At 40.9% G+C, this 27,073-nt stretch overlaps 1 protein-coding gene across 1 annotated transcript in view; it reads right to left on the bottom strand.

Moving 5' to 3' along the window:
* Positions 1-4,940: 4,940 nt before the first annotated feature.
* The window catches only part of LOC138283557 (uncharacterized), a 106,226-nt gene continuing 84,093 nt past the window's right edge, over positions 4,941-27,073 (bottom strand). The window contains exons 2-3 of the mRNA XM_069221497.1: positions 18,745-18,822; positions 4,941-5,175 (exon numbers count right to left, since the gene is read on the bottom strand). Of these exons, the coding sequence (XP_069077598.1) occupies positions 4,941-5,175; positions 18,745-18,822 (313 nt within the window). The remainder of the gene's footprint in view (positions 5,176-18,744; positions 18,823-27,073) is intronic.

Genomic DNA, 27,073 nt, shown 5'->3' with positions numbered 1-27,073 from the left:
AGCATTTTGGGGCAAGTTTCCGTTCCTCAAATATTCATGTATGTTGACTGCAATGCTCAGAACAGCCCCTAGAGAACAGCACATTAAAAATAGCAATTGGAAGAAACACTATCATGGAACCATGCAATCCGCCCCTGGCGAGCATAACCACTTAAAAAAAGAATGGAAGAAAATAATGCAGTATAACTATATATTTAGCCTCTAGAAAACCTGGGCCCAAATTGATACTTTTTGATGCAAAACTGCGCAACGCAGTTTTGCGTCAAAAAGTATAGCACCGGCTTGTGTCATTCCAGAGCACCAATCGGGTGCCAAATTTATGGAATCCTGCAAGGCAGCACAAAGGGTGGGCTAAAGTCTGGGAAATTTACCAGAAAGCCAAACTAATGATGTAAGGGAGCAAAAAAATAGGGCAACTTCACAAAAAGTACGACTTTCAAAAGATGGTAGAGAGTAGGATTTCACAACTAAATTGTATTCAAAAGAAAGAATATTTTTTGCCTCAATTCAATCTGCTTCCTGATGCATACAGTGCATAAGTGTCTGCCTCGGTACATGAACTAGGTGGTGTTGGTCAACGGCCGGAGTCTGAGTGTATGTGACATTATTCTGTGCTTTTGTGTTGAAGTGGACAGATGTGTGTAACTGGGGGACACTGAAGAGGTTTACTAAGAAACTAAAGCAGTCCGTATGTCAACGTTGAAAGGTGCACAGCCACTTGATCTTTTGGATAGTATCAGAAGTTTTAGTTCATATGTTTGTAGATGCAAAATGTTACCTAAGAATTTTTAAACATGAACGCAGGCCTTATTTACTTCCACCCCCCAAAATAGTCAGGTGTTTTAATAGCATTTTGAGACCTGCATCCAAATGGCAAGTAAAATTAACCAAGGCCGCACAACATTAGTGTTAATTTTCGTGTTTTGCATTGCTGAATTAATTGTAGTGTTTTCTTCAGTGTTACCAAGCTTCCTTCTCTGGCCAGTGTGTGTGTGTGAATTTGTTTTTCATCTGCCACCATTTCTCTTTGTTTTCCATGCCATGTGCCCAGGGGCCATTTTGTGAAATCTGTGTCCGTAGGCCAGAATGTATTCTATGTTCTCCATGTCTCTTTGATCGTTGCTGTTGTTTGACCTTGCGGCTGGTTGGCATTTTGTGCAGCCAGCCAGTGTTTTTGCCCTATGTTTGCATGTGTTTTTTGTTCCGTATGCCCCCTTGCTATTGTTGTTCACAGGACCATGTGCATCCAGCTAGTGTGCTTTTTCAATAGGCCTGCATGTGTTCTTTGTTCCCCATGCCTCCTTGCTTACTGTTGTTGTTTGTAGGACCATATGGCTGGCAGCCATTTTGTGCATCCAGCCAGTGTACCTTTGCTATAGGCTTTTATGTGTTCTTTGTTTGGCATCTCTCCTTCCTTGCTGTTGTTATTTGACCATGTAGCTGGCAGCCATTTTGTGCAGCCGGTCAGTGTGATTTTGCAGTAGGCTTGCATGTGTTTTTTGTTCCCCCTGCCTCCTTGCTCGCTGTTGTTGTTTGACCACATAGCTGGTTGTCATTTGTGCATCCAGCCAGTGTGCTTTTGCCATAACTCTGAATAGATGGATGTGATATCAATATAATAATATGCTTGAGGGTCATTGTAGTACATGTATATCATAACTATGATTATGATAACATTGCTTAACATTACCTGCACTTTTTTGCATTTTTAATTTGCACATCCTTGCCTCACAATAGGTTTCTTATTCCCCCTTCAAACATCAGCAATTATTTATCTTTTTTATTTTATTCCATTTTAATTGTTTATGTTATTTTAAATGTAAAATTTTTATTTCAGATTTGTTAATATTTTTTTTTGATGTTTTTAATTTGTTATTTTTATTTTTTTTACATTTTACCACAATTCATCCATCCATCTATCATAGGCACAGAGTTGTACAACAGCATTCAATTTGTTAGGTATAATTCCATTTCCTCCAGGACACTCTGCCTGCCATGGAGTAGGTGCATTGCAGGCACATCAGCATCATTAATATTTTTATGATTATTCCATTTCACCCGGACCACCTTGCCTGCCATAGGCGCACACTAACCTTCACTTTTTAAGGATTATTCCATTTACCCATGTATTTCCCTGACTGCCACAGACGTCTCCTTTAGAATGGATGCCCATTACGCAAAGAGCTATTTCTGCATGTTGTGTTATCCTGATCGGAAGCTACATTTTATGATATAGTGGTGTGGTTTGACATTAAACTAGTTGGATAAATTGTGATTACCTAAGCAGCCAACCACACTAATATTAGCTTTGTCTGTACTAATTCAAACTGCAATAATGCCATGTTTCACTAACTAAATGTTGCTCCTGCTTGTTTGCTTTAGGTGGACAAGAGAAGAAGAGACATCACCTGCAGTACTGCTAAACAGAAGTCCTGTACAGTGACTCCAGTCCTCCAATCTCTTCTGCATGTGCATCTTAGTCCCACTGCCAAATAGAAGCTTTAAGATTACTCCAAAGAAAGTTGCTCCCAGGAATGTGGTCAGTGAGAGGAAGCAGCTTTTCAACAGTGGCGGGCCAACCACAACCTTTTTCGGGAGATGTGTGCCTTCTGCACCGGCCCCTGGAGAGGAACTTGGAGCAGCACTCCTGCATGAACAGCATGACTCCAACCTAAACCCAAGACCATTTCTGTCAGTGAGGCAGCCACTGCAATCATGGCTACGCTGATGAGCAGTGATGTTGAATTGGAATTGTCCCTTTCGCAAAGTAGTACCCAATTCTTTCAGGGAACAGCAAAGTGCACTGTAGCCGTAGCCAGCAGTAGTAGGTCTTCCAGAAGCTGAAGCACAAAAGGGAGTTGAACTTCCCGCTGAGCAAAAACCTCCTCTTTTAGACTCATTTGCTCCCCAATCTCCAGCAAGGAAAAGTAAGGGTACTCCACCACTTCTGATGATGTTGATGATGGGAACATGGCATGTACCCTGGCAAAGTCCGGGAGATGCCAGGAAAGGCAGGGGAATAGAAACATTCCTGAAAGCCTTAGAATTATGGTAGGGGATGATGAGGATGATAATGATGATGAGCCAGTCATTGTGGAAGCTGACACAGAGATCTCTGACATTATTCCTCTTATTCAGCCTGTTCTGAGGGATGTGGCACAGGTGGGACCACCAGCTCCCATATTTGTAAAGCCCCAGCTGAGACCTGCAACAACCCCTACCTCAGTAGAAGTATGCATTGCAGACAGGCAATCGACAACACACCCACCGACTTCCAGTTTTTCTTCAGGCATTGGCCCACTGAGAAAGTACTTCTCCCCAGTTTGGTACTTTTTTTGCTTAGCAAATAGGAAATGCAATATGCTCCATTTGCCAGGCGAGTGTTCGTCGAGGTTAGCCTTGCTCAAATTATGGTGCTCGATGTTAAACGACCCATAAGAAAAAATATCACGCGATCAAGTGGGAGAGACACCTTAAAACAATCGCTGAACATAGCTGTGGTGGTGAAGGTGAGGAGAGCTGAAAAACATCAGATACAAGTCCAATCATGGTGGGAGTTCATGAGGAAGAAGAGGGTGACATCCTCACGCAAAGTATCTCAGGCCTCAGCAGTGCACCAGAATCTCCAGTCTCAATGCCCTTACAATGGCACAGGAAGACTCAGAGACAGAAGGAGATACCACGACATACAGTGACTGACCCATGATGCACTTTCATTAATCCACCACCTACTTCTCAAAAGTCATCTGAATCAATGCCCCCATAAAAGAAGAAAGCCCAGGGTACTATTACGGGCATGGTTAGGCAGGAAGGGCCCAACTACAGCAACCACCCAACCACACGTTTAGAAAATGGGAAGATAACAAAAATATTAGTGCTGGACCTCCTCCATTTTTCTTTGTGAAGGAGTGGGATTCTTAGAGTTTGTAGTAGCCATCTGCCGAAATGGAAGGTTCCAAGTTGGGCCAATTTTGCCAGAGTTTACTAGTTCAGCTCTGCATCACAATGTGCTGCAATTGGTTTGAGAAGCTTTGCAGCAAAGTGTTGTCCATTCTATTCATCTGAAGACAGACATGTGGACCAGTTGTCACATTACTGATTACACGTATATCACTGCACCAAGGATCTCTTTTGCAGGGGTAAGACAAAAGCTGACTACAGGTCTTGGCCCTGAAGACATTTTTAAGAGAGTTTGGCAGCATACAACAGTAGCCATATTCACCATGGAGATACCACCTACAGCTGAAACCTATTGGATGAATTTAGTAGCAAGGTGTCTGAATGGTTGTGACTCAGAGGTCTCCAAACTGGATATGTTGCCATGAACAATGGCAGTAACATAGTCAAAGCCATGTCAGATGGAGGCTATTTCTCGGTCCTGTGTTTGGCATATTGCATCAACCTGGTTGTGCAAGAGTTTCTCAAAAAAGAAGACATAGTCAGCAACATACTGACTACCTGCAGAAGAACCTGCACTCCTTCTTGCCATTATTTTAAAATCCCAAAGCAGCTGCGGATTATTCAGCATGCCAAATGAGTACCAATTAAGGCCCTGATAAAGGAGGTGCCAACACATTGAAACTGGACCTTTTACATGTTGCAACATCTGTTTGAACAGTACAGACAGACCAATGACTATGTCATTCAAAGAGGAGGGGATGCTATTGGGAAAGCTATGACCATGGATGCGTACAAATGTGGCCTAGTCAAATACCTGACACAGATGCTACTCCCTTTTGAGGTTTGCACATGGGAAGTTAGCAAGGAGGACAGTAAAATGGTCCAAGCTATCCTGTTGTTGCATCAGCTAAGGGACCAGCTAAAGAAGATGTCTGAAACGTTCACAGTTGCAGGTGTGAATGAAATGAAAACCCAGAAGTGCATGCCTTGTTGAGAGCTTAATCCTTTGCTTGGCTTTAATGCAAGGCTGCAAAATGACATCATCTCATCAAAGAGTACATCTGTGCCACACTACTTGATCCACGGTACAAGATAATTCTGCCAACTTTCATTCCTTTTTCTGACGGGGATGTTTCAAGGTAGATTGTTGAGCAAGTTGGAGACCTCAAAGAAGGGCTGGAACTCAGAGTCCCACTCTGCAGTTCTGGGGTGCCACCTTCAACTTCCAAAGAGGGCAGCCTTGTCTCACAGCAGCCAACACCAGCAACAAGAGCACTGGCAATAACAGCAACAGAAGAACCAGACCAAACCTCTACATTGGCTTGGTTTCAAGTGGCAGGTCTTAAGTCTAGCGCAGAGGCAAAGGCAAAAGAGGTCGAGCAAGTGGCAGCACCAATGACCATTCAGAGGATGTTCCAGGAGTATCTGGATGACCCAAAAGAGGTCTATGTGGCTCAAAACCTATTGGTTATTGGTATAGTAGGATCCGCTTATGGCCTTGGCTCAGCAGGCTGGCCGTGATGTGTCTGGCATGCAATGTAGCCAGTGTGTCTTCTGAGCATGTGTTCAGGGCAGCTGGCACAGTTATTACAGTGAGCAGGACCAGTCTCTTGCTTCAAAATGTAGAGAGATTGACCAGGATCAAAACGAACCAATATTTCATACTACATGATCACACCATTCCTTAAACAGCATAGGAGGGGGAGATGATTAGTCAGAATCAACTGTGTTAGCTGACCAACTTCTGGTGAGCAGTCTGAGTATGAGAATTAACTCTGCTTCCCGGACTGAGTATGCCAGTGCCATCATGGAATTTTTCAATTACTTATCATTGAAATTCTTTCTTTGCACAAAAAAGTAGCTAGTGGAACATTTGGGTCTGATTTATGTGGCCTCAACATTTTTTAGTCACATGTCTTGCTGGATTGGAGATGGACAAGTGTGTAGTGAAGGAGTCTCCTCAATTATTTTATGACATTGGAGGCAATGCCTGCCTCCCTCGCATGCCCATCATTTTTTTTTGCATCACTTAGGAGGGCTGCCCCAGAAGATCTTTTAAAAAATATATATTTTTATTAAACAATGAAAAAGCCATTGTACAATAAAGCAGAGGCAATAAAAGAACCATCATTTATCTACTACTCAGAGACATATCACAGCAAGTATCGAATTTCGAGGGTATAACATGTAGATCCAGCTTCCCCGCTGTCGCATAGTCAGGTAGCCCCATAAGATTACAAGAAGGCCAATACCAAATTCCAAATTGTTGCCTGCATCAAAGATCCAATTGTGTATATACCACCATGCTTGGATTGGAAAAAATAACTACAACAATTGTCCCAATAAGTGAGTGACTGTGAGTGATCATTGATGATTTATGTGGTGGCAGACAGTGAGGGTGGGTGTTCAACTAATAGTACACTTGATTTCGATGAATTGCAATGTTTGGTGCCTGATGCAATATCATTTCTCTCCAAGGTGTTTGACCTTTACAAACTTACTTAGTAAAAAACTACGTGTAGGGTCCACTCTTCTATTCTGGTTCTTCAGAGGCCAGACCAATCACTTTAGTTAACAAACCCAAATCTATACAAAATACTGCAATTCTGTTTATTTACTAATTGTTGAACAGCAGTGCGCTATAGGTCTATATCACTTGGGTTGGGACTGGGGCGGAGTTACTCGGATTCAGGTGGAGGTTGGAAGGACTCAGGGCGGGACTATCTCAACAGCTAGAGGAAGGAAGATATCGACTTCAGAGGAAAACCATGATGATGAGGAATTTGAGGCATAGTACTCAGCTATGTGGAATGGAGAGAGGTGTATTGATTTGCGAAATGTGTGTGTGTTGCCACGTTGGCAAATGGGAAGCTCTTCTTGTTTTTACTCTGCCTCGAGTCTTCTTGGTAAACTGCTCATGAAGCTTACCTTCCTTCTGTCCTTCTCCTTGACTCTACAATAAAGTTTCTGTTTTACAATCCACAGGCCTTCTACTCTCCTGCTTGAACGAAAGGTGAAAGCTGATCTCAATACTCCTGCTTACCTACATGGTTCATTCAGACAGGCACCCAAGAGTGACGGACGTTTCTGCGGAGAATGCAGATGCATCACTCAATTAGGCAATACAGTATCATTTCTCTTTTAACAATCATATTTTTTGGAACTGGGTGGGTTCAGTTCACTCCTCCATAATTTGATTTTTTCAAACCTAGATGACATAACATTTAGATACTAATAATTTAGGTCTCTGGGGTGGATAGACTGTTGGCAGTGCATTTAACTGAACTGTGTCATACACATTCCTTCCTTTCCTTCCACAACAAATTGATGATGATGTGCTGCGTATAGCCCAGATGAATACTGGTCATTTGTTGTTTGTCTTTGTTACACCTTTCCCCAAATCCATTTTACCAGCCATTCATCAAACCCCAAGCCCTCTTCCCCGGGCTGAGAGATTTTTTGAGGTGTGTCTTACACCAACTAGATCACACACTTGGTAGGGTGGGTGTGGTTAAATGAAATACCAACTGACTGCAGGATCTTCCATTAACTGAGCAATAGCCCACACCAGCCCCACTTACCCAATCATGCATAAGTAAGAACTTTATTTCTCAACATCAGCATCATCATTAAGGCCTTTGGTATGCATAAATAAATGCTTAACCTTGTTTACTACAGAGTAAAGACTTTGAGTACACTTTTCCTGACTTAAGGATTTCATAACTTTGGTTTTCTCAGAATACTTTACTATTGCTTGTTTTTGTTATCTTATGTTGTATTGTTTGATGTGTCTTGGTGATAGTGTCTTTCTAAAGCTATAATATAAATGTATCTGTATGACCTACTAACTCTATGTTTTTCTTTTAATTTAGTTTCCTGTGATGGATAACCTTTTGATTAATCCTCCAGTTGGAGATCTCCTAGGTGGGAGTGGGACCTTGCTTGTTGGGATGCCTTCCTGTTAGTGCATTACTATAAAGAAGGTGCCTTGGGAAACCATCCATTAAGATGTTGGAAGATTGACAGAGGGAGCAGCCACCATCACTTCATCTATTCAGGTAAGAGAACTATAGTATGAAGTGAACTACTTTAATGAGTACGTCACTAACTTTTACTGCAGATGAGGTAAGTAACTGTTTGTCTAGGTTTCTGTAGGCATTATAGGGACTGGCATCATACCCTCCTAACTGGCATACACTTTGAGTTGTAGATTAAAAAGACAGGCTGTGTGAAAATGCCTCAGTGCAAAGTTCAAGTAAAACTGCAAAAGACATTCTTCAGACAGAAAATAGATCATAAAGATTTTCTCCTTACTAACGGATACAACTAAAACAACAGGCCCGCTCCTCTTCCACATTTCTCCACATCCCCAGCCAATGTCCAAATTAAATAAATATCCAAATGTCTGAAAAGAAAAAATGCCCAGCCAAAATTCCAACCCTCCCCACCCACAACAAAACTCCCTCCCACCAAAACACAGAATTTGAGAAAGGGCTGGAAGAGGGCATTCTCAATGGTGGTTCAGAGCTGTTTGATCTGGGCTTTGAGGCATGCCATCATATTGCCCAAGTTCACCAGCTTGCAAAGCACTTGGCAATGATGTAGCTGGTCTGAAAGGGGGTTGGCAATGGTGGTACGGGGTTTGGGATGGGAACTTCCAAGCTGCCAACAGTGCTGGTGCTGGCATGGCTTGAAAGCTGGAGGTGCAGGGGGTTGGCTAGTGGAACTGGGCCCCGGAGCACATGCATGCGCCTTGCCCTCCTTATCTACCAGCCACTGGTACTGAGCCCTGGTGGTTTCCAGCCTCTGCCACCGGAGCAGGCCACTATCTCCTGCCTGGTCGGTGGTAGTAGTGGACCAGCAGGACTGGCGATATCAAGAAAGAACATTTTAAAAGATACATTGTAAAGAATGCTCTGTACAAACACCCATCTTTTTAAATTATATAGTGGCACAGTACAAGTTCTTCTAGGGCTATTGGAATTTTTGATGTGATTAGGAAAGTTACAAGGGCATGATTATACCAACTCTTCCCTCACATAAAGCACTAACTGGCTGAAAGGATGCAGCATAAGATTAAAAAAGCAGAGTGATCAAACGCACTCGCTTGGCAGTAACAGAAGGAAACTTAATTTAGTCTGCTGTTGCAGGGTATTGTACAGGGAAAAGGCCAGGTAGGTATGGTAGAGGTTTTGCTGTAGAATAGTAGGGGAGGGTCACTGATGATGTGGCTAAGCTTAGCCTTAGTCAGTCACTGTAGTTGAAACTGAAAGTTGATGAATGTCAAAAGGAAAAAAATTGACCAAGTGTAAATCAGTTGTGGAAGACATATTATGAACAACTTGTCCCATAACATGTGGCACATGCCAAGATTTTTTTCAATGTTTTTGGTAGGCTGGGAAACAATACAGGAACTAATAAAGAGGTATAGTACTAGGAGGTGACTGAGTGAGCACTGGAAGGGAAAGACACCTTGTTTTCATTTCGGTTCGCAGTCCACTGAAAGCTTTGTAAATGCCACATTCACAGAAGCAGATGCACATTGCACAGCCAACACTGAAGTGCCAGACTGAACCGTGATGCAGTTAGGTGGGGTCATAGTCCATGTGTTGCGGAGTGCCATAGGCAGGGAGGTCATGGATGATGATGGATGGGATTTGCCTTACTTAACAAATACAGTGAATATACTAGTAATAGTCAATAACCAAGCACTGTGACTTACCACAGCCCATCACTGCTGCTGCAGAGACTACCCCTTCATCTGCTGCTGCCTCATCTGGTGCCCTGGTGCTGGCCCGGGCACTGGTGGTCTGTGGTAAGAAAAAGCTTTACACATTTTAGATGCTAGATACAACTCCCTCTTTTTATTTTTTTAACTAAATTTAACCACAATACATGACTATTGTTCAATTCTCAGTATCTTCTTTCCCATGTAAAATATCACTTTGGGCATTTAGTTGGTTGGATATGTTAGAAAAGTCAGTATCCAAGCCAACCAGAATGGAGGGGCTGAGATATGATGAGGACTGTGATTCATGTGAAGCACAATGAAGGGTTAGAACCAACTGATCAATTAATAACATATGGTTTAGGTTGGCAAATGAAATTAGACTGTTCTAATACTACTTTCCTGCCACTCTGCACTGTCTTCAAAACTGCTGAGATACTGAACAGTACATACAATACAACACAACATTAGGGGTGGGTCGCCTTAACCATGGCCACTCTCTCATCATTTGAGCAAGAAATAGAAATCTTTCTCCACAAGCAAGCCTAGAATACCTTGTGATAGGTCTGCAAACTCTGAAATCTTCACAGTAGACTACCTAATCTACCGTCTTAGTCTTACAGTGCCAGTCTTTGGAGTATATAATTTAGGGTGGAGGAAAAGCTTGATAACCAAGCAGAAGAAAGCTTAAGCCTCAGATTAGAACAGACAGGAGAGAGCCAGCTACAGAAACAAGAAATGTAGAAAAAAGGATAATACAGGAGGGATAACAAGAATAAACATTAAATAGAATGAGGAGGATTTAAAAAAACAAGTCACAGTACAAGAGAAATGAGGAAACATTATTTTAATGGGGAGAGGTAAAAGTTTGAGAAATAAATAATATCAACGAGAACTTACTTGGGCCAGCACGACTGTCAGCTGTGGCGCTGGTTGTGGGGGTGGTACTTCCACCCACCTCAGCACTGGTGTTCGCACTCTCTTTAGCCCGACTTTCTGATGCCTTCCTCTTGCCCCTGGCTGCTGATGTAAGAAATAAAGAGGGTAACAAACATAGATTAGTGGTAAAGTCAAAGTCCTTCAAAACATTTTGGATAGGCAAATGCAGTAACACACTGACATAGTAGTTTTCTAAATCAGATTGCCTATATAGTCAAGTTGACCTATTCCTATTTTCGTAGCCCTATTCCAAATTTCCTAAACTACATTTGAGAATACCAATGTATTGCAACAAATGACAGTTGCTCCACAAATCACAAACCACTTTGATGGGCCAACTCATTCAGTTTCCCTTTTCAATGCATAGATGCATACTACACATCACTGGAATATTGATTGGGACTGTACCAGCTACACAAAAAGAAAGACACAGAGAATGCTAACTCACTGATAATATATTACTACTAGTACTTCTGAAGTACCACTATCTTAGTGACAGGAGGACAAAGGAGTCAGCATGACTTATTAAATAAGCAGCCCAAGCGAGTACCTACAGCAACGAGCAGAACTAGGTTTCACTGAGCACCTGGCTCGCTCAAATAGGATCACATAATATTCGTAAAGTATAGTGAACTTAACTTACCTCTGTGTGTGAGCAGTATGCTATTTGAAAAAAAATTAGCATCATAGGACAAAACAAAATTAGTAAAAATTACTACTACTCACCAAGCCCCACAACCTGGACACCCAGCAGGTCAAGCAGGTCCTGCTCCCGGGTGAGGATGTTGGCCCAGTGGTGCATCAGCTGCTGCTGGGTGTGCCGAATCCCAGTTCACCAGTGAACCTAATGGTGCACCCTTCCCCAAAGCAGCCAACACTCTGCCAGGCGGTACACACTCCTGGGCCTTCTGCTTTCTGCAAGCATAGAGGGGAGGAGACGCTGCACAAAACCCCCCCAAAAAACGGTGCCTCCACCTCCTCCTCGCTGAAAATGTATCAAGGCTGCACCTCCTGCCGGCATCGGCGTCCGGTGCCACCTCTCCCATGCTCTGTCATCGCCCTGGTTGGGAATTAAAAAAGACAGGAGAAAGAGAAGGAATAGATAGATAGGAAGAAATTGAGAAGTTAGGGGAAAACACAAAATGTACAAAAAGTCACTTAAAATAAGAAAAAGAGGCAAAAAAAGTAAAATACACGAACACAAACATTTACAGTAATGAAATAAATGTAAAACAGAGGAGGATAAGTGGAATAAAGTAAGGATTGCAAAGATTATGATTAGATGGAAAATTAGGCCCAGCACCATACAGAGATTAGGAAAAGCAAGATGGCCGTGAGTACGGGCGACTGCGTGGTGCTGTTCATGCTCACTTAGCAATGTCCAGAGCGCTAATTCCACCAATCCGCGTGAACGGGCGGCTGAGCTGCACTCTGCCCATTCATGGAGTAAGGTGGAGTTTGTGGAGTTTTTTGGCCATTCCATGGAATTCCCCGTAGTGGAACTATGTGAACTCCGTCCAGACCTTATTACGCCTCCACTGGGAAAGCATAACATTTTGTTGCATTCCCAGTTCTACCATTCATGGTAAATCTGGGAATGTGCCAAAATCCATGGGTGTATGTGTGGGAACACCCATGTTCCACCCAGGGAGCGCCTCCCTAGGGCAGAGTAGTGCAAGGCAGCATCTTGCACTGCCTTGGTTTAACACAGATTTGCCAACCGCTGCAGGTCGTCCAAGCCTTGTGTGCTTCGGTCATCTAGGTTTTATGTCACCCTTGCACAAGGGTGATGCAAAACATTGATAAATATGTCCCTATTTCTATGGCGAGGCACAACAGGGCAATTCTTAATAAAAGACATACATCTCCAAATTGTAGACTTATGCCCCAGATTTTTATATTTTTACACAATTAGAGGTTAAACATACTTCGTAGCATGCACAAGAATATCAATGAGAGAAGTTTTGACTTTATGGGAGTTACCAACTAACCCAATGAGCCTTGCCTGGAACTACTACTTTTTTCAACCAGCTTCCTTGACTTACAATTGCAAAAAGCAAGCCATTTTTAAGAATCCTTCAAACTGCTCCCTTATCGTATGGAAAAAGCAGAATCAACGAATGAAAATTTGTTATATGTGTTCGAAGGTCGCACTCTACACATCCAATGTAAGATTTAGGAATGTTAAAATACTGCTAGCCGTGTTATCATCAAGAAAACGAAAAGCACCAATAAATACAAAAAATATCTGGAAGAAAATTGAAAAGCATCAAAAAAGAGAAATACATATAAATAAATTAAGCCAAAAGACTACTGAAAATATATGAAACCATCGGTAACGCAGTAATAAAAAATAAAAAATCAACAGTAGAATACCTACTCACTATCTGATATTTGTATTTCACGTCTTTGTAGATTCTCATCTAATGCAGGTGAAAATTAACAAAGGTCCTCATTTACAAAGTTTAGGGCAGGTCAGCGTCAAAAGGAAAGGTCAGGAATGCAGCGTATCTATATGTCGCATTCCTTTTCTTCCTCCCCTGCGATGGCGCACAATGGGCTGCCATGCGCCAATGCAGGATTTCTTGCAACATGGAGCAAGGGCATGTGCATTGTAGGGATTGTACAGGAAGAGACACCTTTGTGCACAAAAACAATCAATAGAGGCTTTTTCCTCTTAAATGCAGCACACATAGAAAGAGGAAAAAACAAGGAGAAATAAAGTTATTTCTCTTTGTTACACCTCCCCTGGTGAGGAATAGGCTTTTGATGCATTCTCAGGTTCAATAAATCTTGTAAATCTGGTAATGTGTCAAATGCCATGGGTGTTAATGCCCATGGCATGCCTCCCTAATGCAGTGTGAGGTGTTAACGCAAATATCTTAATTAGAAATTATTAATGAATGTATATGTATTTTGAGTAATGAAAATGGATTAATGTAGAAAAATTATGTGCACATTTGAAATTGAGACCTTGGAGAATGATCATCAGTATTTACAAATTGTACTAAGTGAGTGATTAACATATATGAATTATTGAAAATGTATTAGATTAATGTAGTAATATGTCATATTGAGAATTATAACCTATGTTCTTTAATAATTTTATAGGCCTTAACTTAGCAAGTGTCTTGGCCTAGTCTTGCCAGGCCTCATGCAGAAGCTGTATTTCTTAACGCTCAATGGAAAATGCTGACAAAATGAACTAACCATGAACTGCTTATTGTTTAATAAAATGCTTAGTCGAAGCTTTCTATGATAACCGACGGACAGAAGATGATGTCCCTAGCAATATATCTAATAGTGTGTAACGTGCATGAGATGTACTTTCCCACGACTCGAACAATGAAGACACTGACTGAAGAAGAAGATGCAACATTTTTTATACCTGACGAGCTGGATGATGAGAACATTGTAAGGGGAACCAATCAAAGACATGTAAACTGTGAAATATTAGAATTCATAGATTTTATTTATGGCTCACACTCTTTGACTGAGAGCCTGATGTGATGCTGATCAACTGATGACCTGAGGACGAAGACTGACTCTGTTGCTGACCCATACCGTGGATAGGTAGATATGATAATGTGACTGAATTATATTTTGTGCCTTTTCTTTCTAGGTACCAACTGCACTGTCTAAATAGTATTCTTAGCTAGATGTTTTCTAACTTCTTGTTTCTAAATTGTTTTGCATGAAGTCCCACATGATGATGCTAATCTGGGTTAGATGAGGGTTCCTTAAATGACGATTGACAGATTACAGAGACAAATGGTTGACGGTCTGTTTTGCTGAACTCCATGACTAGAAATGATCTATTGCTTTTGATACTTTTATTGATTTATGCGACAGCTTTAGAAATTACTCTGATGCAAGCTTTGATTAGATTATGTTGTTGGCATCTTCTAACTAATTACTGCTGTTTATATTTGAATGGAATTGAGTTTGACATAATCTCATGATTTAGTATTGAAACCAAAAAGGGCAATAAAATTACTAAAACGTATACTGAGGTGTGGCTGAAAAGTCATGGTGTGATGCATATTGTTTAATTGATTGTTGATTAAGGATTTGTCAATGGTTATTGAATTTTGTGGATCGATTACTGAGAATATTGGTCACATCATAGCTAGGATACTCCATGCAATCAAAAGGTTAATCGACCTATATGCGTCACCTTGTAAGTTTACTTATTAAGGACCGACGTGCTAACAGAGGCAATACAGCGACTTGCGCTGAGTTGTCTCACTCCATATCCAAAAGGACATGTAGAGCCATGCAGGGTGACTTTATGTGGCCTTGTAGGTATGGATCTGCAGTATGCGCTGCTGGACCATCATAAAAGTGACATTCCGGCGACCCCGGAGGTTTTGTTAAAAAAAAAACGAACATTTGTAGTGGAGGAGACCTTATGGTAACCTCAGAAACTGTTTTCTTGGATTATGATGCATCTGTCACCTTTTGACCAGGATGAGGAGGCTGAGCTACATTCACTAACAAATAATAATGAGAAACAAAAATTACTAACAACAAGTCAATCCCTCAATCTGTATTTTCGTTCATTCATAGTTTGTTTTCCTACATTAAAATGGATTTGAAACAGTTAAAAACAATCAGCAAACACAGTGGAAGAAACCACAAGTAACATTTTGCATAATAAAAGAAGGTATCGTCTCATTGGCTAGCAAGCTACTCTGCCCATACTCGACGTGCATAGGTCTAGATACACAGAAAAGGAAGCACAGAGTTTAAAATATTCTGTTAATCAGTCAATATTGGAAAAAGAAACAAGTGGCCAAAATATGTGCAAGTCCCTACCCCAAACAATTTTCCATTGCACATCAAAAGCTGAAGCACTGGATCACGTTCAGTATTTCGATAATGGTAGTCTAGAAACAGCAGTTCTTTCTACAGGTCAACTGAGTTGGATTAGGACAATGAGAACGCCAAGTATGAGAGGGAACACAGAGGAGTTTGTCCAAAAGTCACTGAATGCCAAGAGCTAAATTCACACTTGGATGTCTGGACCCCTATTTGAGTACAGTATTTCTATTCATAGGTTAGACCAATATTATTTGTTAGTTGCCATCAGAGCTGCGCTTGTCACACATTGAATAATAAAATTCACTTGCATTTTCAGGATGTCACCAATGACTGACCATATTCACACTTGCAATAAACAAAGTGCCTCATTTTATCACACTCGCAATAAAGTGTCCAGGTGCAAAAATCACACTTTCTAAACAATATGAAATCTCTCAACATTTGCTACACTTTAAAACTGCCTTCCAAAAGTATTTGCTAAAAGCACGATTCAGTAGCAAATGCATGTGTTACTTATTGTGAAAATCAGTCTAAATATAATTGTAATATTTGGTGGATTCACAAGATCAGCCATCGTTATTTTGAAGACAGATGATAACAAAAATTATCAACTGAATGACATTAAAATCACTGTTAAAACAACACAATCTTACATTTTAACAAGGATGTAATTTGAACATCTCAGCAATATCTGAACATGTATTTCATGCTCTAAGTTATTTCTTACAACTTACCAATACATTAATGATATTTGTCTTAGATTTCTATATATGGGCTCATGTTTTCTGTGATCCTCAAAATGTAGATTTTTTAGACCCGAGCAACTGCATATTGGATAGGCTCAGTAGTCTTCACACTCGTCACCCACGTTTTACAATGCACCCCTTAAACATTTACAGAGGTGACTTTCAGGATTCCAATTGAAGGCTGACAAGGAATATTAATTGGACACCTGCGATATTGGCAAGAAGTTAAATTTACCATCTATTAAGTAGTAATTCACCAATTACTGACTTCACCTGGCCTGCAACATCAGCCATGACATAGTGTGCTTTTGCTTCTGATTGCCCAATGACCTTGAAAGACTTGCCGCAGGCTTTATTATGACACAACTCTAAACTTGGGACCACTCTTAGTGTCCAAACCACTATACAATGTTTTAATTAGCTGCTGGATTTCACTAGCCACTATGTATCCAGTATAAGCTTTGTCCTTTTTGCATGGTCTGGAACCACATGGATAATGTACAACATAGTGTGTATTTTTCATTAGATTCCATCTTAGCTGTAAAACATTCTTCATTCTCGAAAGAGTCTGGTGAATGTAGCACTGCTTGTTCCATGCTTCACTTACAAAGAATGTCACAAAAGCTGTTGCCTTCACAGCCAATAGGATAACTCATCTTCAGACAGTCAAGTTTATTTATTTAGATCTCAACTGTGATCAACACTGTTAAAAAAAATAAACATTATTCTTCCTTGCCATACATCATTAACAATGACAATTCAAATATTTTTAAAATGTGCTAAAAATGTAGAAACATTTTAACATGCATACATATGCATTCAGAGGACACAATATTAGAATAATCAAATCAATAACTCTTGTTATGTTGAATTTAAAATACAGAGGAATCAAATAAAGGATGTGTGGTATTGCGATAGCAGGGTATGTGAAAGGTGCATCTTTTAAATATTGAATCCCTTAGTTACAATGGCCACATAGGCTAGTCTCATTTTTCAAGTTGGACCAATGTATGCATTCAGAGGGAGGATGCCCAACCTGAGTCTGAGTATGACCTGCCTAACTTTATAGTCTAACGTAAGTGCGAAACACTCTTGTGGGCACTTACACTCTATAAGTTATTTATACAGCTTCAATTTTCTTACACCGGAAATGGTCATCAGAAAAATGAAATCTTGAGATTGCATTTCTTAGAAAATGTCTCATTTGTCCAACAGTCCATGATTACAAGAGTTCTATCTTGCAGTCTAGTTTTTCTAAAGCAAACAAAGGTTTCTAATTAAAGTAGAGTTTGTCTTGGACACTACAAATGTGTCCTACTTTTATAAATCTCTAAGGGTGCCTTCTGATGCATGCAGTAGACAGAAACCCTGCGTACTACATTTACCAATGAGTTAGCAAATGAACTGGTTACTACAAGTCCCAAATGCACCGCGTGTCCTGGAGTTGATTGGCTGGCTGTAGGTAACTTGTGCAGGACCTTCCCTTTGTGCTGATATAACAATGTCCATTTGCTAATTGGGATTTACTCAAGTGCATAGATGAAAATTTATGGGATATTTATTCTATACATTTCTAATAAATAATTAAAATGTCTCCTTCCAGAAGTTACACAAACTTTATTTAAGACACCAGTCTGTGCAAAAGCCTTGTTCCCTTGATGAGATAGAGATGTAATTTACCATCTAAACTCTTAGAGAACACTCTACCGAGATATGTGTTTCTTTGTAACATTACTAGGGTGTTTCTACCTAGCTTCCACAAGAAGGAACTGCAGTGTTTTCTTCTCTTAAAGGCCAATAATTCTGTTTTAAATATATTCTTCTCTGCATAAGTACTTAGGGCACATACATTACAGTGATGGCCAATTGGGGGGAAATCGAAGAAAAACACATCATCTGCATACATTAGCACATACAAATCATAAGATAAAATGCTTGGTAAAAAATGTCTGATGTTAGCAAATTGAGCTGGTAAGTCATATAAGGTAATAGAGAACAGAAGAGGAACTTGAAGATGACCATTCCATTCCTGCAATTTGAATACTGGGCAGTCAGAGAGAAGCAACAACTCTTACTGCTGGCAACTTCAAGCTGAGTTCAATTGCCCAAATTTTAAGCATCAGTGCATTGATAATTATTACATAACATTTCAAATTCTATCACCCTCCTGGAGAACGTTACAGTCCAATCCACCACTGTCCAACCCTTTGGTATTTCAGCAGTGATATAACAGTGGGATTTTACTAACCCAGGAGCCACACAGCTAGTCTATGGCAACATCTAAAATGATCAAACCTTGACTGAGTTTTTGATAGTGAATCCCCTTCTTCTTTCTAATGTCCCAGCCTTTTTTGGGGTAGTTAAATGGAATGCTTTCTTTCAAATTGATTGTACTGGGAATGTATTTCCTATATTTCACTCCACTCAGTAAACTACTACTACACCCTTAAAGAGAATAAAAAAGCAGCATGGTATGCATTCCACTGCTGCAATACAACAACACAGCCATTATGAAATACATTACTAAAAATAAGTAATAGCTGCCATCCATATCTCGACCACTCATTAATCCTTTGTACCAAGATCTGCCCATAGTTTTCTACCTACCTTTCGTTTGGCAGTGAAAGGCTCAAGTATCGACAAGAGTCATCTTCGTGACTGCTCTGCTGGCTGCTCTGCTGACTGCTTCAAGGTCGAACAGAGGTGCATTGAAGGAAGGAACATTGGAGGAGAGAAAAAAGGAAATACAAATGAGGATAGAAAGGTTGATGTGTATGTATATATTTACAATTGAGAGACCTGAAGAACAGACATTAATATTAACATTAATATTAACACAGGAAATCTGCTAGTATAATAGAGGTAGAAAAGGTCAGACATGACATGCCTCCAACTAGCAACCCAGAGGAGACTGAGTTTCAGAGAATTTGTAGCAAAATAATTTACACATGGCCAGTCCGAGGCACTCATAAACACACCAATCCACACATAATGAAACAAAAAAAACCACACAAAGTCCAACTGACACAATGTTAATATGCAGATGCGCAGGTTCTTCAATTCATTGTTGATGTTCACAAATAGCACACAAATACACTGGCAAGGGCCTCAGAAAACAAACACAGAAAGAGGCTGCACAGTAATTCATTTGAACCCCAGGTGTGTGACACTAGACAGACATTATACACAAAGTCATCATGAAACCCAAAGAGCAGTAGACAGAACAAGCCTTTGACACCTAGGTGTTACATATGAGGTCACCATCGGAAGACAGACAACCACAAGCAGAAGACATCTGGACATCCAAACGCTATGCACAAAGCCAACCCAAAACCTCTATTTAATCTTCAGAGTAACTTTGAGGTATTCAAAATGCCAACTGAAGACTTCCAAATAATCAGCATACTCTTGCACCATATTCTTGAATGTCACACTACTCACTATGAAACTTCCAAACTCTACAAAGTTTATAATTTGCAACAAGTCACTATTTAATACAGCGATCTCAAAAAACAATACTTCCATAACATATCAAAACCATAACTCTAAGTTCTTCCTATCTTCTTCAACTAACCAGTTCTTTCCTGGTTCCTTCGCATTCAAGCTGATGTTCCTTGGGGTGCAATGTTGTTATAGTCTTTACTGAGATTAGTTTTGTTAATACACTTACCTAAACATGCACATTCAAGATTTTTTATCTGTTTTTCCTGTGAATTTGTGTTTGTGATCTCTCAGGAAAGATGATCATTGCTTTATTTTAAGAAGCCCCTGATAAATAAAACAAAGAAGCATACTAGTATACCTGTTTTTGGTGGTTGTTAATGATGCAGGATTGAGTAAATTGATCTGTCTTCTTCCCTACTGTATGGGCCTCTTTAAACCTCAAGATGTACTTCACACTAAGTACCTCCAGGTCTATAATATCCTTTTCTCAAACACTTCTATACCCTTTGAGGGTATATCCAAGAATACTTTATCCTAAACTTGTCTGCTTCCATGTGTAAAACATTTCTTGTCAAGCATTTGATTACCACCATCCACTTCACCACGCCCTTCACTAGATCTAGTGTTCTGACCCCAACTACTAACACAACACTTATCCCAACCTTCATATTTATAAACACAGAGTCATTTATGATACATCGCAGCTATACACGAAAGACAAAGGCCCTCATTATGATGTTGGCGGTGTGGGAAACTCATTTAGAGAAAAATCCCCCTGGTTTCTGCTTTGGGCTCCTTCACATTTGCTTTTAGGATGTGTAGACTGAGCTATGAGGCCTTTAATAGTTGCAGCAACAATGGCCCTCATTGAATTGGTGATCGTACCGCCAACAGGCTGGCAGTACAATTCGCTATATTTTGACCGCAGCGGTTTTCGGCCATTGTTGTCCCGGCGGTTATAATCCGCCAGGGCAGCGCTGCCCTGGGGATTATGACTTGGCAGCACTGACCTGGGGATTATGACTCCCCTTCCCCCCAGCCTGTCCATGGTGGTAGAAACCGCCATGGAAAGGCTGTCGGGAAGGGGGAATCGTGGGGCCCCTGGGGGCCCCTGCACTGCCCATGCACTTAGCATGGGCAGTGCAGGGCCCCCCAACGACAGCCCCATCGCGATTTTCACTGTCTGCCTGGCAGACAGTGAAGAGCGCGACGGGTGCTGCTGCACCCGCCGAAGCGCCACATTGCTGCCGACTCCATTAGGAGCCGGCTGCAGCTGGGATGTCCAAATGCAGCTGGCGGGTTTCTGCCAGTAATGAGGGCCAATGTGTTTATATTACAGCCAGCCAATCACATTTCCCTTGTTTGCCAACCCAAAATGGAGGACATGGAAAACAGCTCCCTCTTTCAAAAAAATGTGTTTATTTTTTAAATTTAGGCCCACAATTCCGGAGTCACAGATGATCTGTGACAAACAGTCCAGTTATCTCTCACTTCTTAACTCTTTCAGTCTCATAAAAGGCATTTTTACAATGCTATTTCTCAAATACTAATGAGGATTTAAGCCAAATCAAACAACAACACTTCTCTGCCAAGTTTGGTGGAATTCCTGAGTGTTTTTTCTACAACAGAGAGCAAATATTCCAATGGAAATTAAAATGGGAAACTTTCCTTTTTTTAACCTTTCCCCTTTTTTTCCACGATCGACTCAGTTAAACATAACTACTATGCCAAATCCAAATTGTATTAACTTTAGTTTAAGTGTGTAGATTCATCAAACAGTACCAAATTTATTAAGAAAACAAAAAACAGTTTTTCAGTGGAAACTCTGACCTAGCCATAAGTATATAGTTGCTATCACCAACTCTTTAATAACTATAGTATATAATAAAGACTTAGTGGTAGCCATTCTGTAGTTATAGCTAGGATTTCCAGGTGTAGGAATTCCTCTGAATTTTGGTCAGTAGGGTTAGTATTTTGTTTAGTTATAAACCATTTAACGTGGTGATATCTGTAGTGACTGAATGTTTGCAAAATGTAGTATATTTTGCTCAATCGCCTTTTACATAGCAATGACAATTCAATATTTGATTGGCTAATGACTGCCTTTACATGCTTATAGGTAGCCATGTTGCTTTTAGGTACACTTTGCCTGTGTTCTGTGTTTTCTATTAGATGTTAGTAAGTATTAAGTTTGATATTTTTCTCTTACCTGCTATCACTTAATAAATAAAAGAAGTACTAGAAAGGGAAAAATATTTGTAGGTTTCGATATATCTAAAATAAATGTAAGGAGTACTGCAGTACTCCACTCTAAACCATACCTTGCCATTTCACTCTAAGCCAGTCTAGTCTGTGCTGTTCCACCATATGCCACTACACTGTAATATGCCACTGCAGTCTAAGCCACTGCATTCTACACTTGTCTCCTCTATGGTACATCACTGCACTCTACAACACACCACCCTACACTAATTTACTGTATGTCACTACACTGTACCTCACTCCAGTGTACACAGATCCACTACATGTCGCAGCACTTTATGCTACTCCACTGTACGCTATTACACTCTACCACATTGCACACTACTGCAGTTCAATCTTCTCCACTCCACTGTATTATATTTTACTGTACACCACTCTACTGTACGCTACTCTACTGTACGACCCTTCACTGTATGCCACTCCACTGTATGCCACTGCACTCTATGCCACTCTACTCTATCCCATTTCACTCTATGCCACTCCACTTTCTGCCAGTCCATTATATACTACTCCACTCTATGCCACTCCAATTTAAGCCACTACATTGTACACAAGTCCCCTCTATGCTACATCACTGCACCCTACACTATTTTACTGTATGCCACTACACAGTACATCACTCCACTGCATTCCGCTCCACTCTATGCCACAGCACTTTACGCAACTCCACTATATGCTATTACACTCTACTACATTGCACACTACTGCACTCCATTTTTCCCCCCTCCATTCTATGCCACTCTACTCTACAACATTCCACTCTATGCCACTCCACTATACGCCACTCTATTGTACCACATTCCAATCTACTCTACTCTACTGCATTATTCACTACAACAGTATTTTATTTAAACACATTCGGTCCAAAAACATTTGGACCATTTAGAGTTAAAAAGAAAAGAACAGTCTTACATAGTTATATAAAATCCATTGGGATCGCAATTACTCATCATAGTTCATAATAACAGTCATTCAAGATACTATAAAAATCTAATAATCAACTAACATATAAAATATTTCAGTAAAATCCTTACAACTAAGATTAAAATCGGACTTAAAATACGACAATTGGCAAGTTTTGGCATAAAAAAACATCTCTGTAAGCTTGTGCGATCTCAGTTTGCTCCTACAAAGGTCGCAAATTCTTACTAAAATACAGAAAAGGATGTTGCATATAAGTTATCTAATTCAAAATAATGGCAGGGTAAGTAGCATATTTAGAAAATAAAAAAAGGAACGAAGGAATATGAATCTTGTTAAAATCTCCCTCTATAAACAAACAAAGGCTCAGCCTAGAGCTCTAGGGGCCCTTCACAGAAATGAGCCTACGACGAATACACCAAGCCTCCGATAAAAATTTGGTAACTGAGGAGGCTACCAGTGTGGATGTTTCATATTTGCATATTCTGGTGGCATTGGCTCTGTCCAACAGTGATAGATTTTTACAGAGGGGGATAATCCACTTTCCTCTAGGGCCCTTTTATGAGGGTCAGAAGAACAGAATATGCTCAATTGTTTCTTTATAGTGAGGGCAAGATATACATCTATCAGTTGAGGGGATGCTAGATGACCAGTGGGCCGTATAATTATTAATAGGCTGGGAATCATATCTAAGCTGTAAATAGAGGGCACGAGCATATGGTGGCATGGGGAGGTTCATGAAAGTCTTGGGCCAGGGTTCATGTTTGAATTGGAGGAATTCTGTTGTTAGCCTACCCAGCCCGTTTTGGTACAGTATATCTTCGTTGACTTTTTTCCAGTATCTTCTTTCAACAAGTTGTCTCGCGTTATTGGGAATCAGTTCTGGATGTTCCCAGTAATGGGAGAGACCTATTTTAACCCAAGCAGATTTCATCTCCTGCAGCCATTGGATTTTGGTCGGGCCCTGGGGAGTAACTATGAGTTCCCTCACCGCCGCCCTGTATGGTTCGAGTTCAGGAGTTTTCCAAAGGCGGATCCAATAGGAAAGCGATCTCAGGGCCGCTATGGTTTTGATGCTGTTTAATCCTAAGTCGAGCCTGAGAGGAATCATTGGGGTACCTACCCCTAACCGGGAAACCTGTCTAAGGAAGTTGTTTTCTTTTGTTTATAAAATATCCAATCTTCTATGTAATCCCCAGAGTTCTGCTCCATACAGGGCGCCGCACGGATTTGGGCATTATAGATCTCGGCAATTATAATCAAAGGGGAACTCGGAGCCTGTCTGGACTTACGTACTAGGGCCCCACCTTTTTGACTTAAGATAAGTGCCCCTTTACCAATGGCTGCCTCCCATTTTCCTGTGGTCGATAATCTAATTCCCAGATAGTCAAACTCTTCCACTTTCTCCAGTGGTATTGAATTCATTTCAGTTCTGGCACGTGGTCGTTTTCTTAGATATCTGTATATCATAAGTTTCGTGTTGTTAGCATTAACGTCAAGCCCAAAATCCTTACAGAAACACAACATTGGTTAACTAAACTTTGGATGCCCATGGGTGATTTAGCTAGCAAGATTGTATCGTCCACGTACAATAAACAGGGGATTTTTTCCCCAGCCAATTTGGGCGAGTCGTTTGTGCAATTCTCCAAATAACGGATACAGTTATTATTATAAAGCAAAAAAAAGGGTAGGAGCCAGAACGCACCCCTGCCGGACACCTCTGTTGATAGCCACAGGATCTGTCAGCTCACCCTCCTTGCCGCATCTAATTAGGACATGTCATGAAGCCGGGTGATAAGACTCAAGAGACCTGAAGGAACCCCCATATTAGAGAGTGTTGACCATAGCATGTTCCTGGGGATCAAATCAAATGCAGCTCTCAGGTCTATGAAGACCACATACAGATTTCCCCCCCCCTAAGCCCACATTCTTCCATTTAATTGGCAGGAATCTCAGGACTTGGTCAATAGTGCTCACAGCAGGTATAAACCCTGCTTGTATATTAGATAGGGCATTAGATTCCAAGATCCATTCATCGAGGTTGCACAAAAGGTGTTTAGCATACATTTTTTGAACATTGTCCAGGAGACTGATCGGACGATAATTTGCTGGAATATTGGGGCTACCTTTTTTAAAGTTGGGGACTATCTCAGCCCCTTATCATGAATGAGGGATAGGGGCTCCGGCTGCGATTGCATTGCAGATTCGATTGAGATAAGGAGCCCATATGTCAGGTCTAGTCTTATATAAATCGCCCAGAATCTTATCAGGACCTGGAGCCTTTCCCCAATTTAGTGAATCTATAGCAGCACTTGTTTCAGCTAAGGTAAATATGATCGGGGAAGCGTCTTGGGATATTGGAATATCAAGGGACCTGAAGGATACCTCGGGAGGACCTGCAAATAATGGGCCAAAATGCTCAACCCAGGCTGCGGGAAGAATTGATGTGCCAGGTACAGAGGCGGAGTCGCCACAGTTTTCTGCTATTAATTTCCAAAACCTGGAGGTATCTTTTGATTTAGCGGTTTCCAGGATAGCTGCCCATCTAGCCTCTTCCCAGCTTCTGCGTGCCTTGGTACATTCGTTCTTGTAATCTTTTCTAGCTGTTCTTATAGATTCAACTTGGCCTATTTTTAGAGCTTTCAATAAAGTGAGCTGTGCTTCCCTACATAAATTGTTAAACCACCGTGCCCGGCACTTTTTCTTGGGGTTACTGGTGATCTCTTTAGTAAAAAGGCGTTTTAGGGAATCAAACAATTTACTGTGGGCTGCTAAAAGCCTATCACCCTCATCATCTTCTTTATAATGAAGCATACACTCCATTTGATTGGCTAGGAATTTGTATATTAATGAAAGATGCTCAGGGGATGTAATAACAGACTCCCATTTTATAATACGTCTATTATTTGATAAAGCTGGCTGATGGGCATAAGGCTTAGAATGGGGTGTCTCAAGTAAAGGGAATAGGCCTCTAGTCGATAAAATCAATGGGTCGTGGTCACTCTCTTCATGCTCTTGTACTCTCATATCAACCATATGGCCCCACAGTCGGATTTCGAGGAGTATATAACCAATCTGGCTTCAAGACCCTCCTCGTTTGAAAGTGGGATGCAGATTTGTGTCAGAGCAGGAGCTACCATTGCAGGCTCGAAGGCCATATGTTATTGTAATATCAGCCACTAAACGAGCTGTTTTGTTCAATCTCGGCTTTTTATTAGAGACTAGCTGTGGAATCCCCCAATAGGCATCCTCTTCTTGATATATCTCTTGGACCAGGGGGTTGGGCTCAAATGTAACATTAAAGTCCCCTCCAATCAAAATAAAGTGAGAAATATTATTGTTAAGTAAACTATCCAATAAAAATAGAGCATCGTGATCTACAAGGGTGCCCTCACTCCTGTTGTAAACATTGATTATTAGTAAAGATGTCTCCTCGGGGATCGTTAACAATAGGGCCTGTAGGTCAGGGCAGCCCGTATCTATTACTACAGCTTTACTTCTGAGAGAACTACTTAGCCATATAAGTAGCCCTCCCGAATGTCTCCCAGAGGGTGACTTTCGAGCTGGAACCCAATAGCTTCTAAAACCTGATCTGTGTTTGGGTCCCATCGCCTAAGTTTCTTGGAATAGACATAGTAGATGTTCGTCGATAAATTGACCCCATTCCGGATTTTGCATTTTACTTTCCAGCCCTGCTATATTCCAACTAAGAACCTTGGCAAGATCATTAGATTTAATATGTCTAGCTTCCTTTGGGGGATGTTTCATGCTAGGGATAGTACAGCAGGGAATCGTGCTATTCTGCACTGACATCTAGTTGCCTGTATCTGTGTTATCCTGTGTGATGTACACTTCACAAAGTGCTGATCCCGATGAATTCATATCTAGTGAGGTATCTAAACAGTAGAGCCCTGGATCCCTAGAAGTGATTGTAGGAGGAGTAACCCCCTCCTTATTGGCTAAATTAAAAGTATTTTCAGAAGTTCCCTGGTTATCAGGGTCCGTCAAAGACAATGGAATTGCTAAAGTAGGAACAGTAGGGACAGTATAATTAATGTACTCAGAAACAAGAGTGTTGGAATCCTCTCCCCACGGACCATCACATAGTCAATCTATCTCCGAGAGTGACAGCGATGGGTGTCTGGGACCAAGATCAGGGCTGGACCGTGTCTCAATGTCATGGGAAACTTTACGAAACAATAATGGTTGCCTATTCATGGGTGGCCGTACGGACGCATAGAATGCTTGAAGTCTACATAGAGAGACCATGCCTGCTGAAGGGTATGGTCTATCTGCATTTAACGCAAGC

This window comes from Pleurodeles waltl, chromosome 3_1 (genome assembly GCF_031143425.1).
Source record: "Pleurodeles waltl isolate 20211129_DDA chromosome 3_1, aPleWal1.hap1.20221129, whole genome shotgun sequence".
In the NCBI taxonomy this organism is placed as follows: domain Eukaryota; kingdom Metazoa; phylum Chordata; class Amphibia; order Caudata; family Salamandridae; genus Pleurodeles; species Pleurodeles waltl.
Note: the sequence above shows the minus strand (reverse complement) of the source record. Positions and strands in the feature narration are given on the sequence as shown.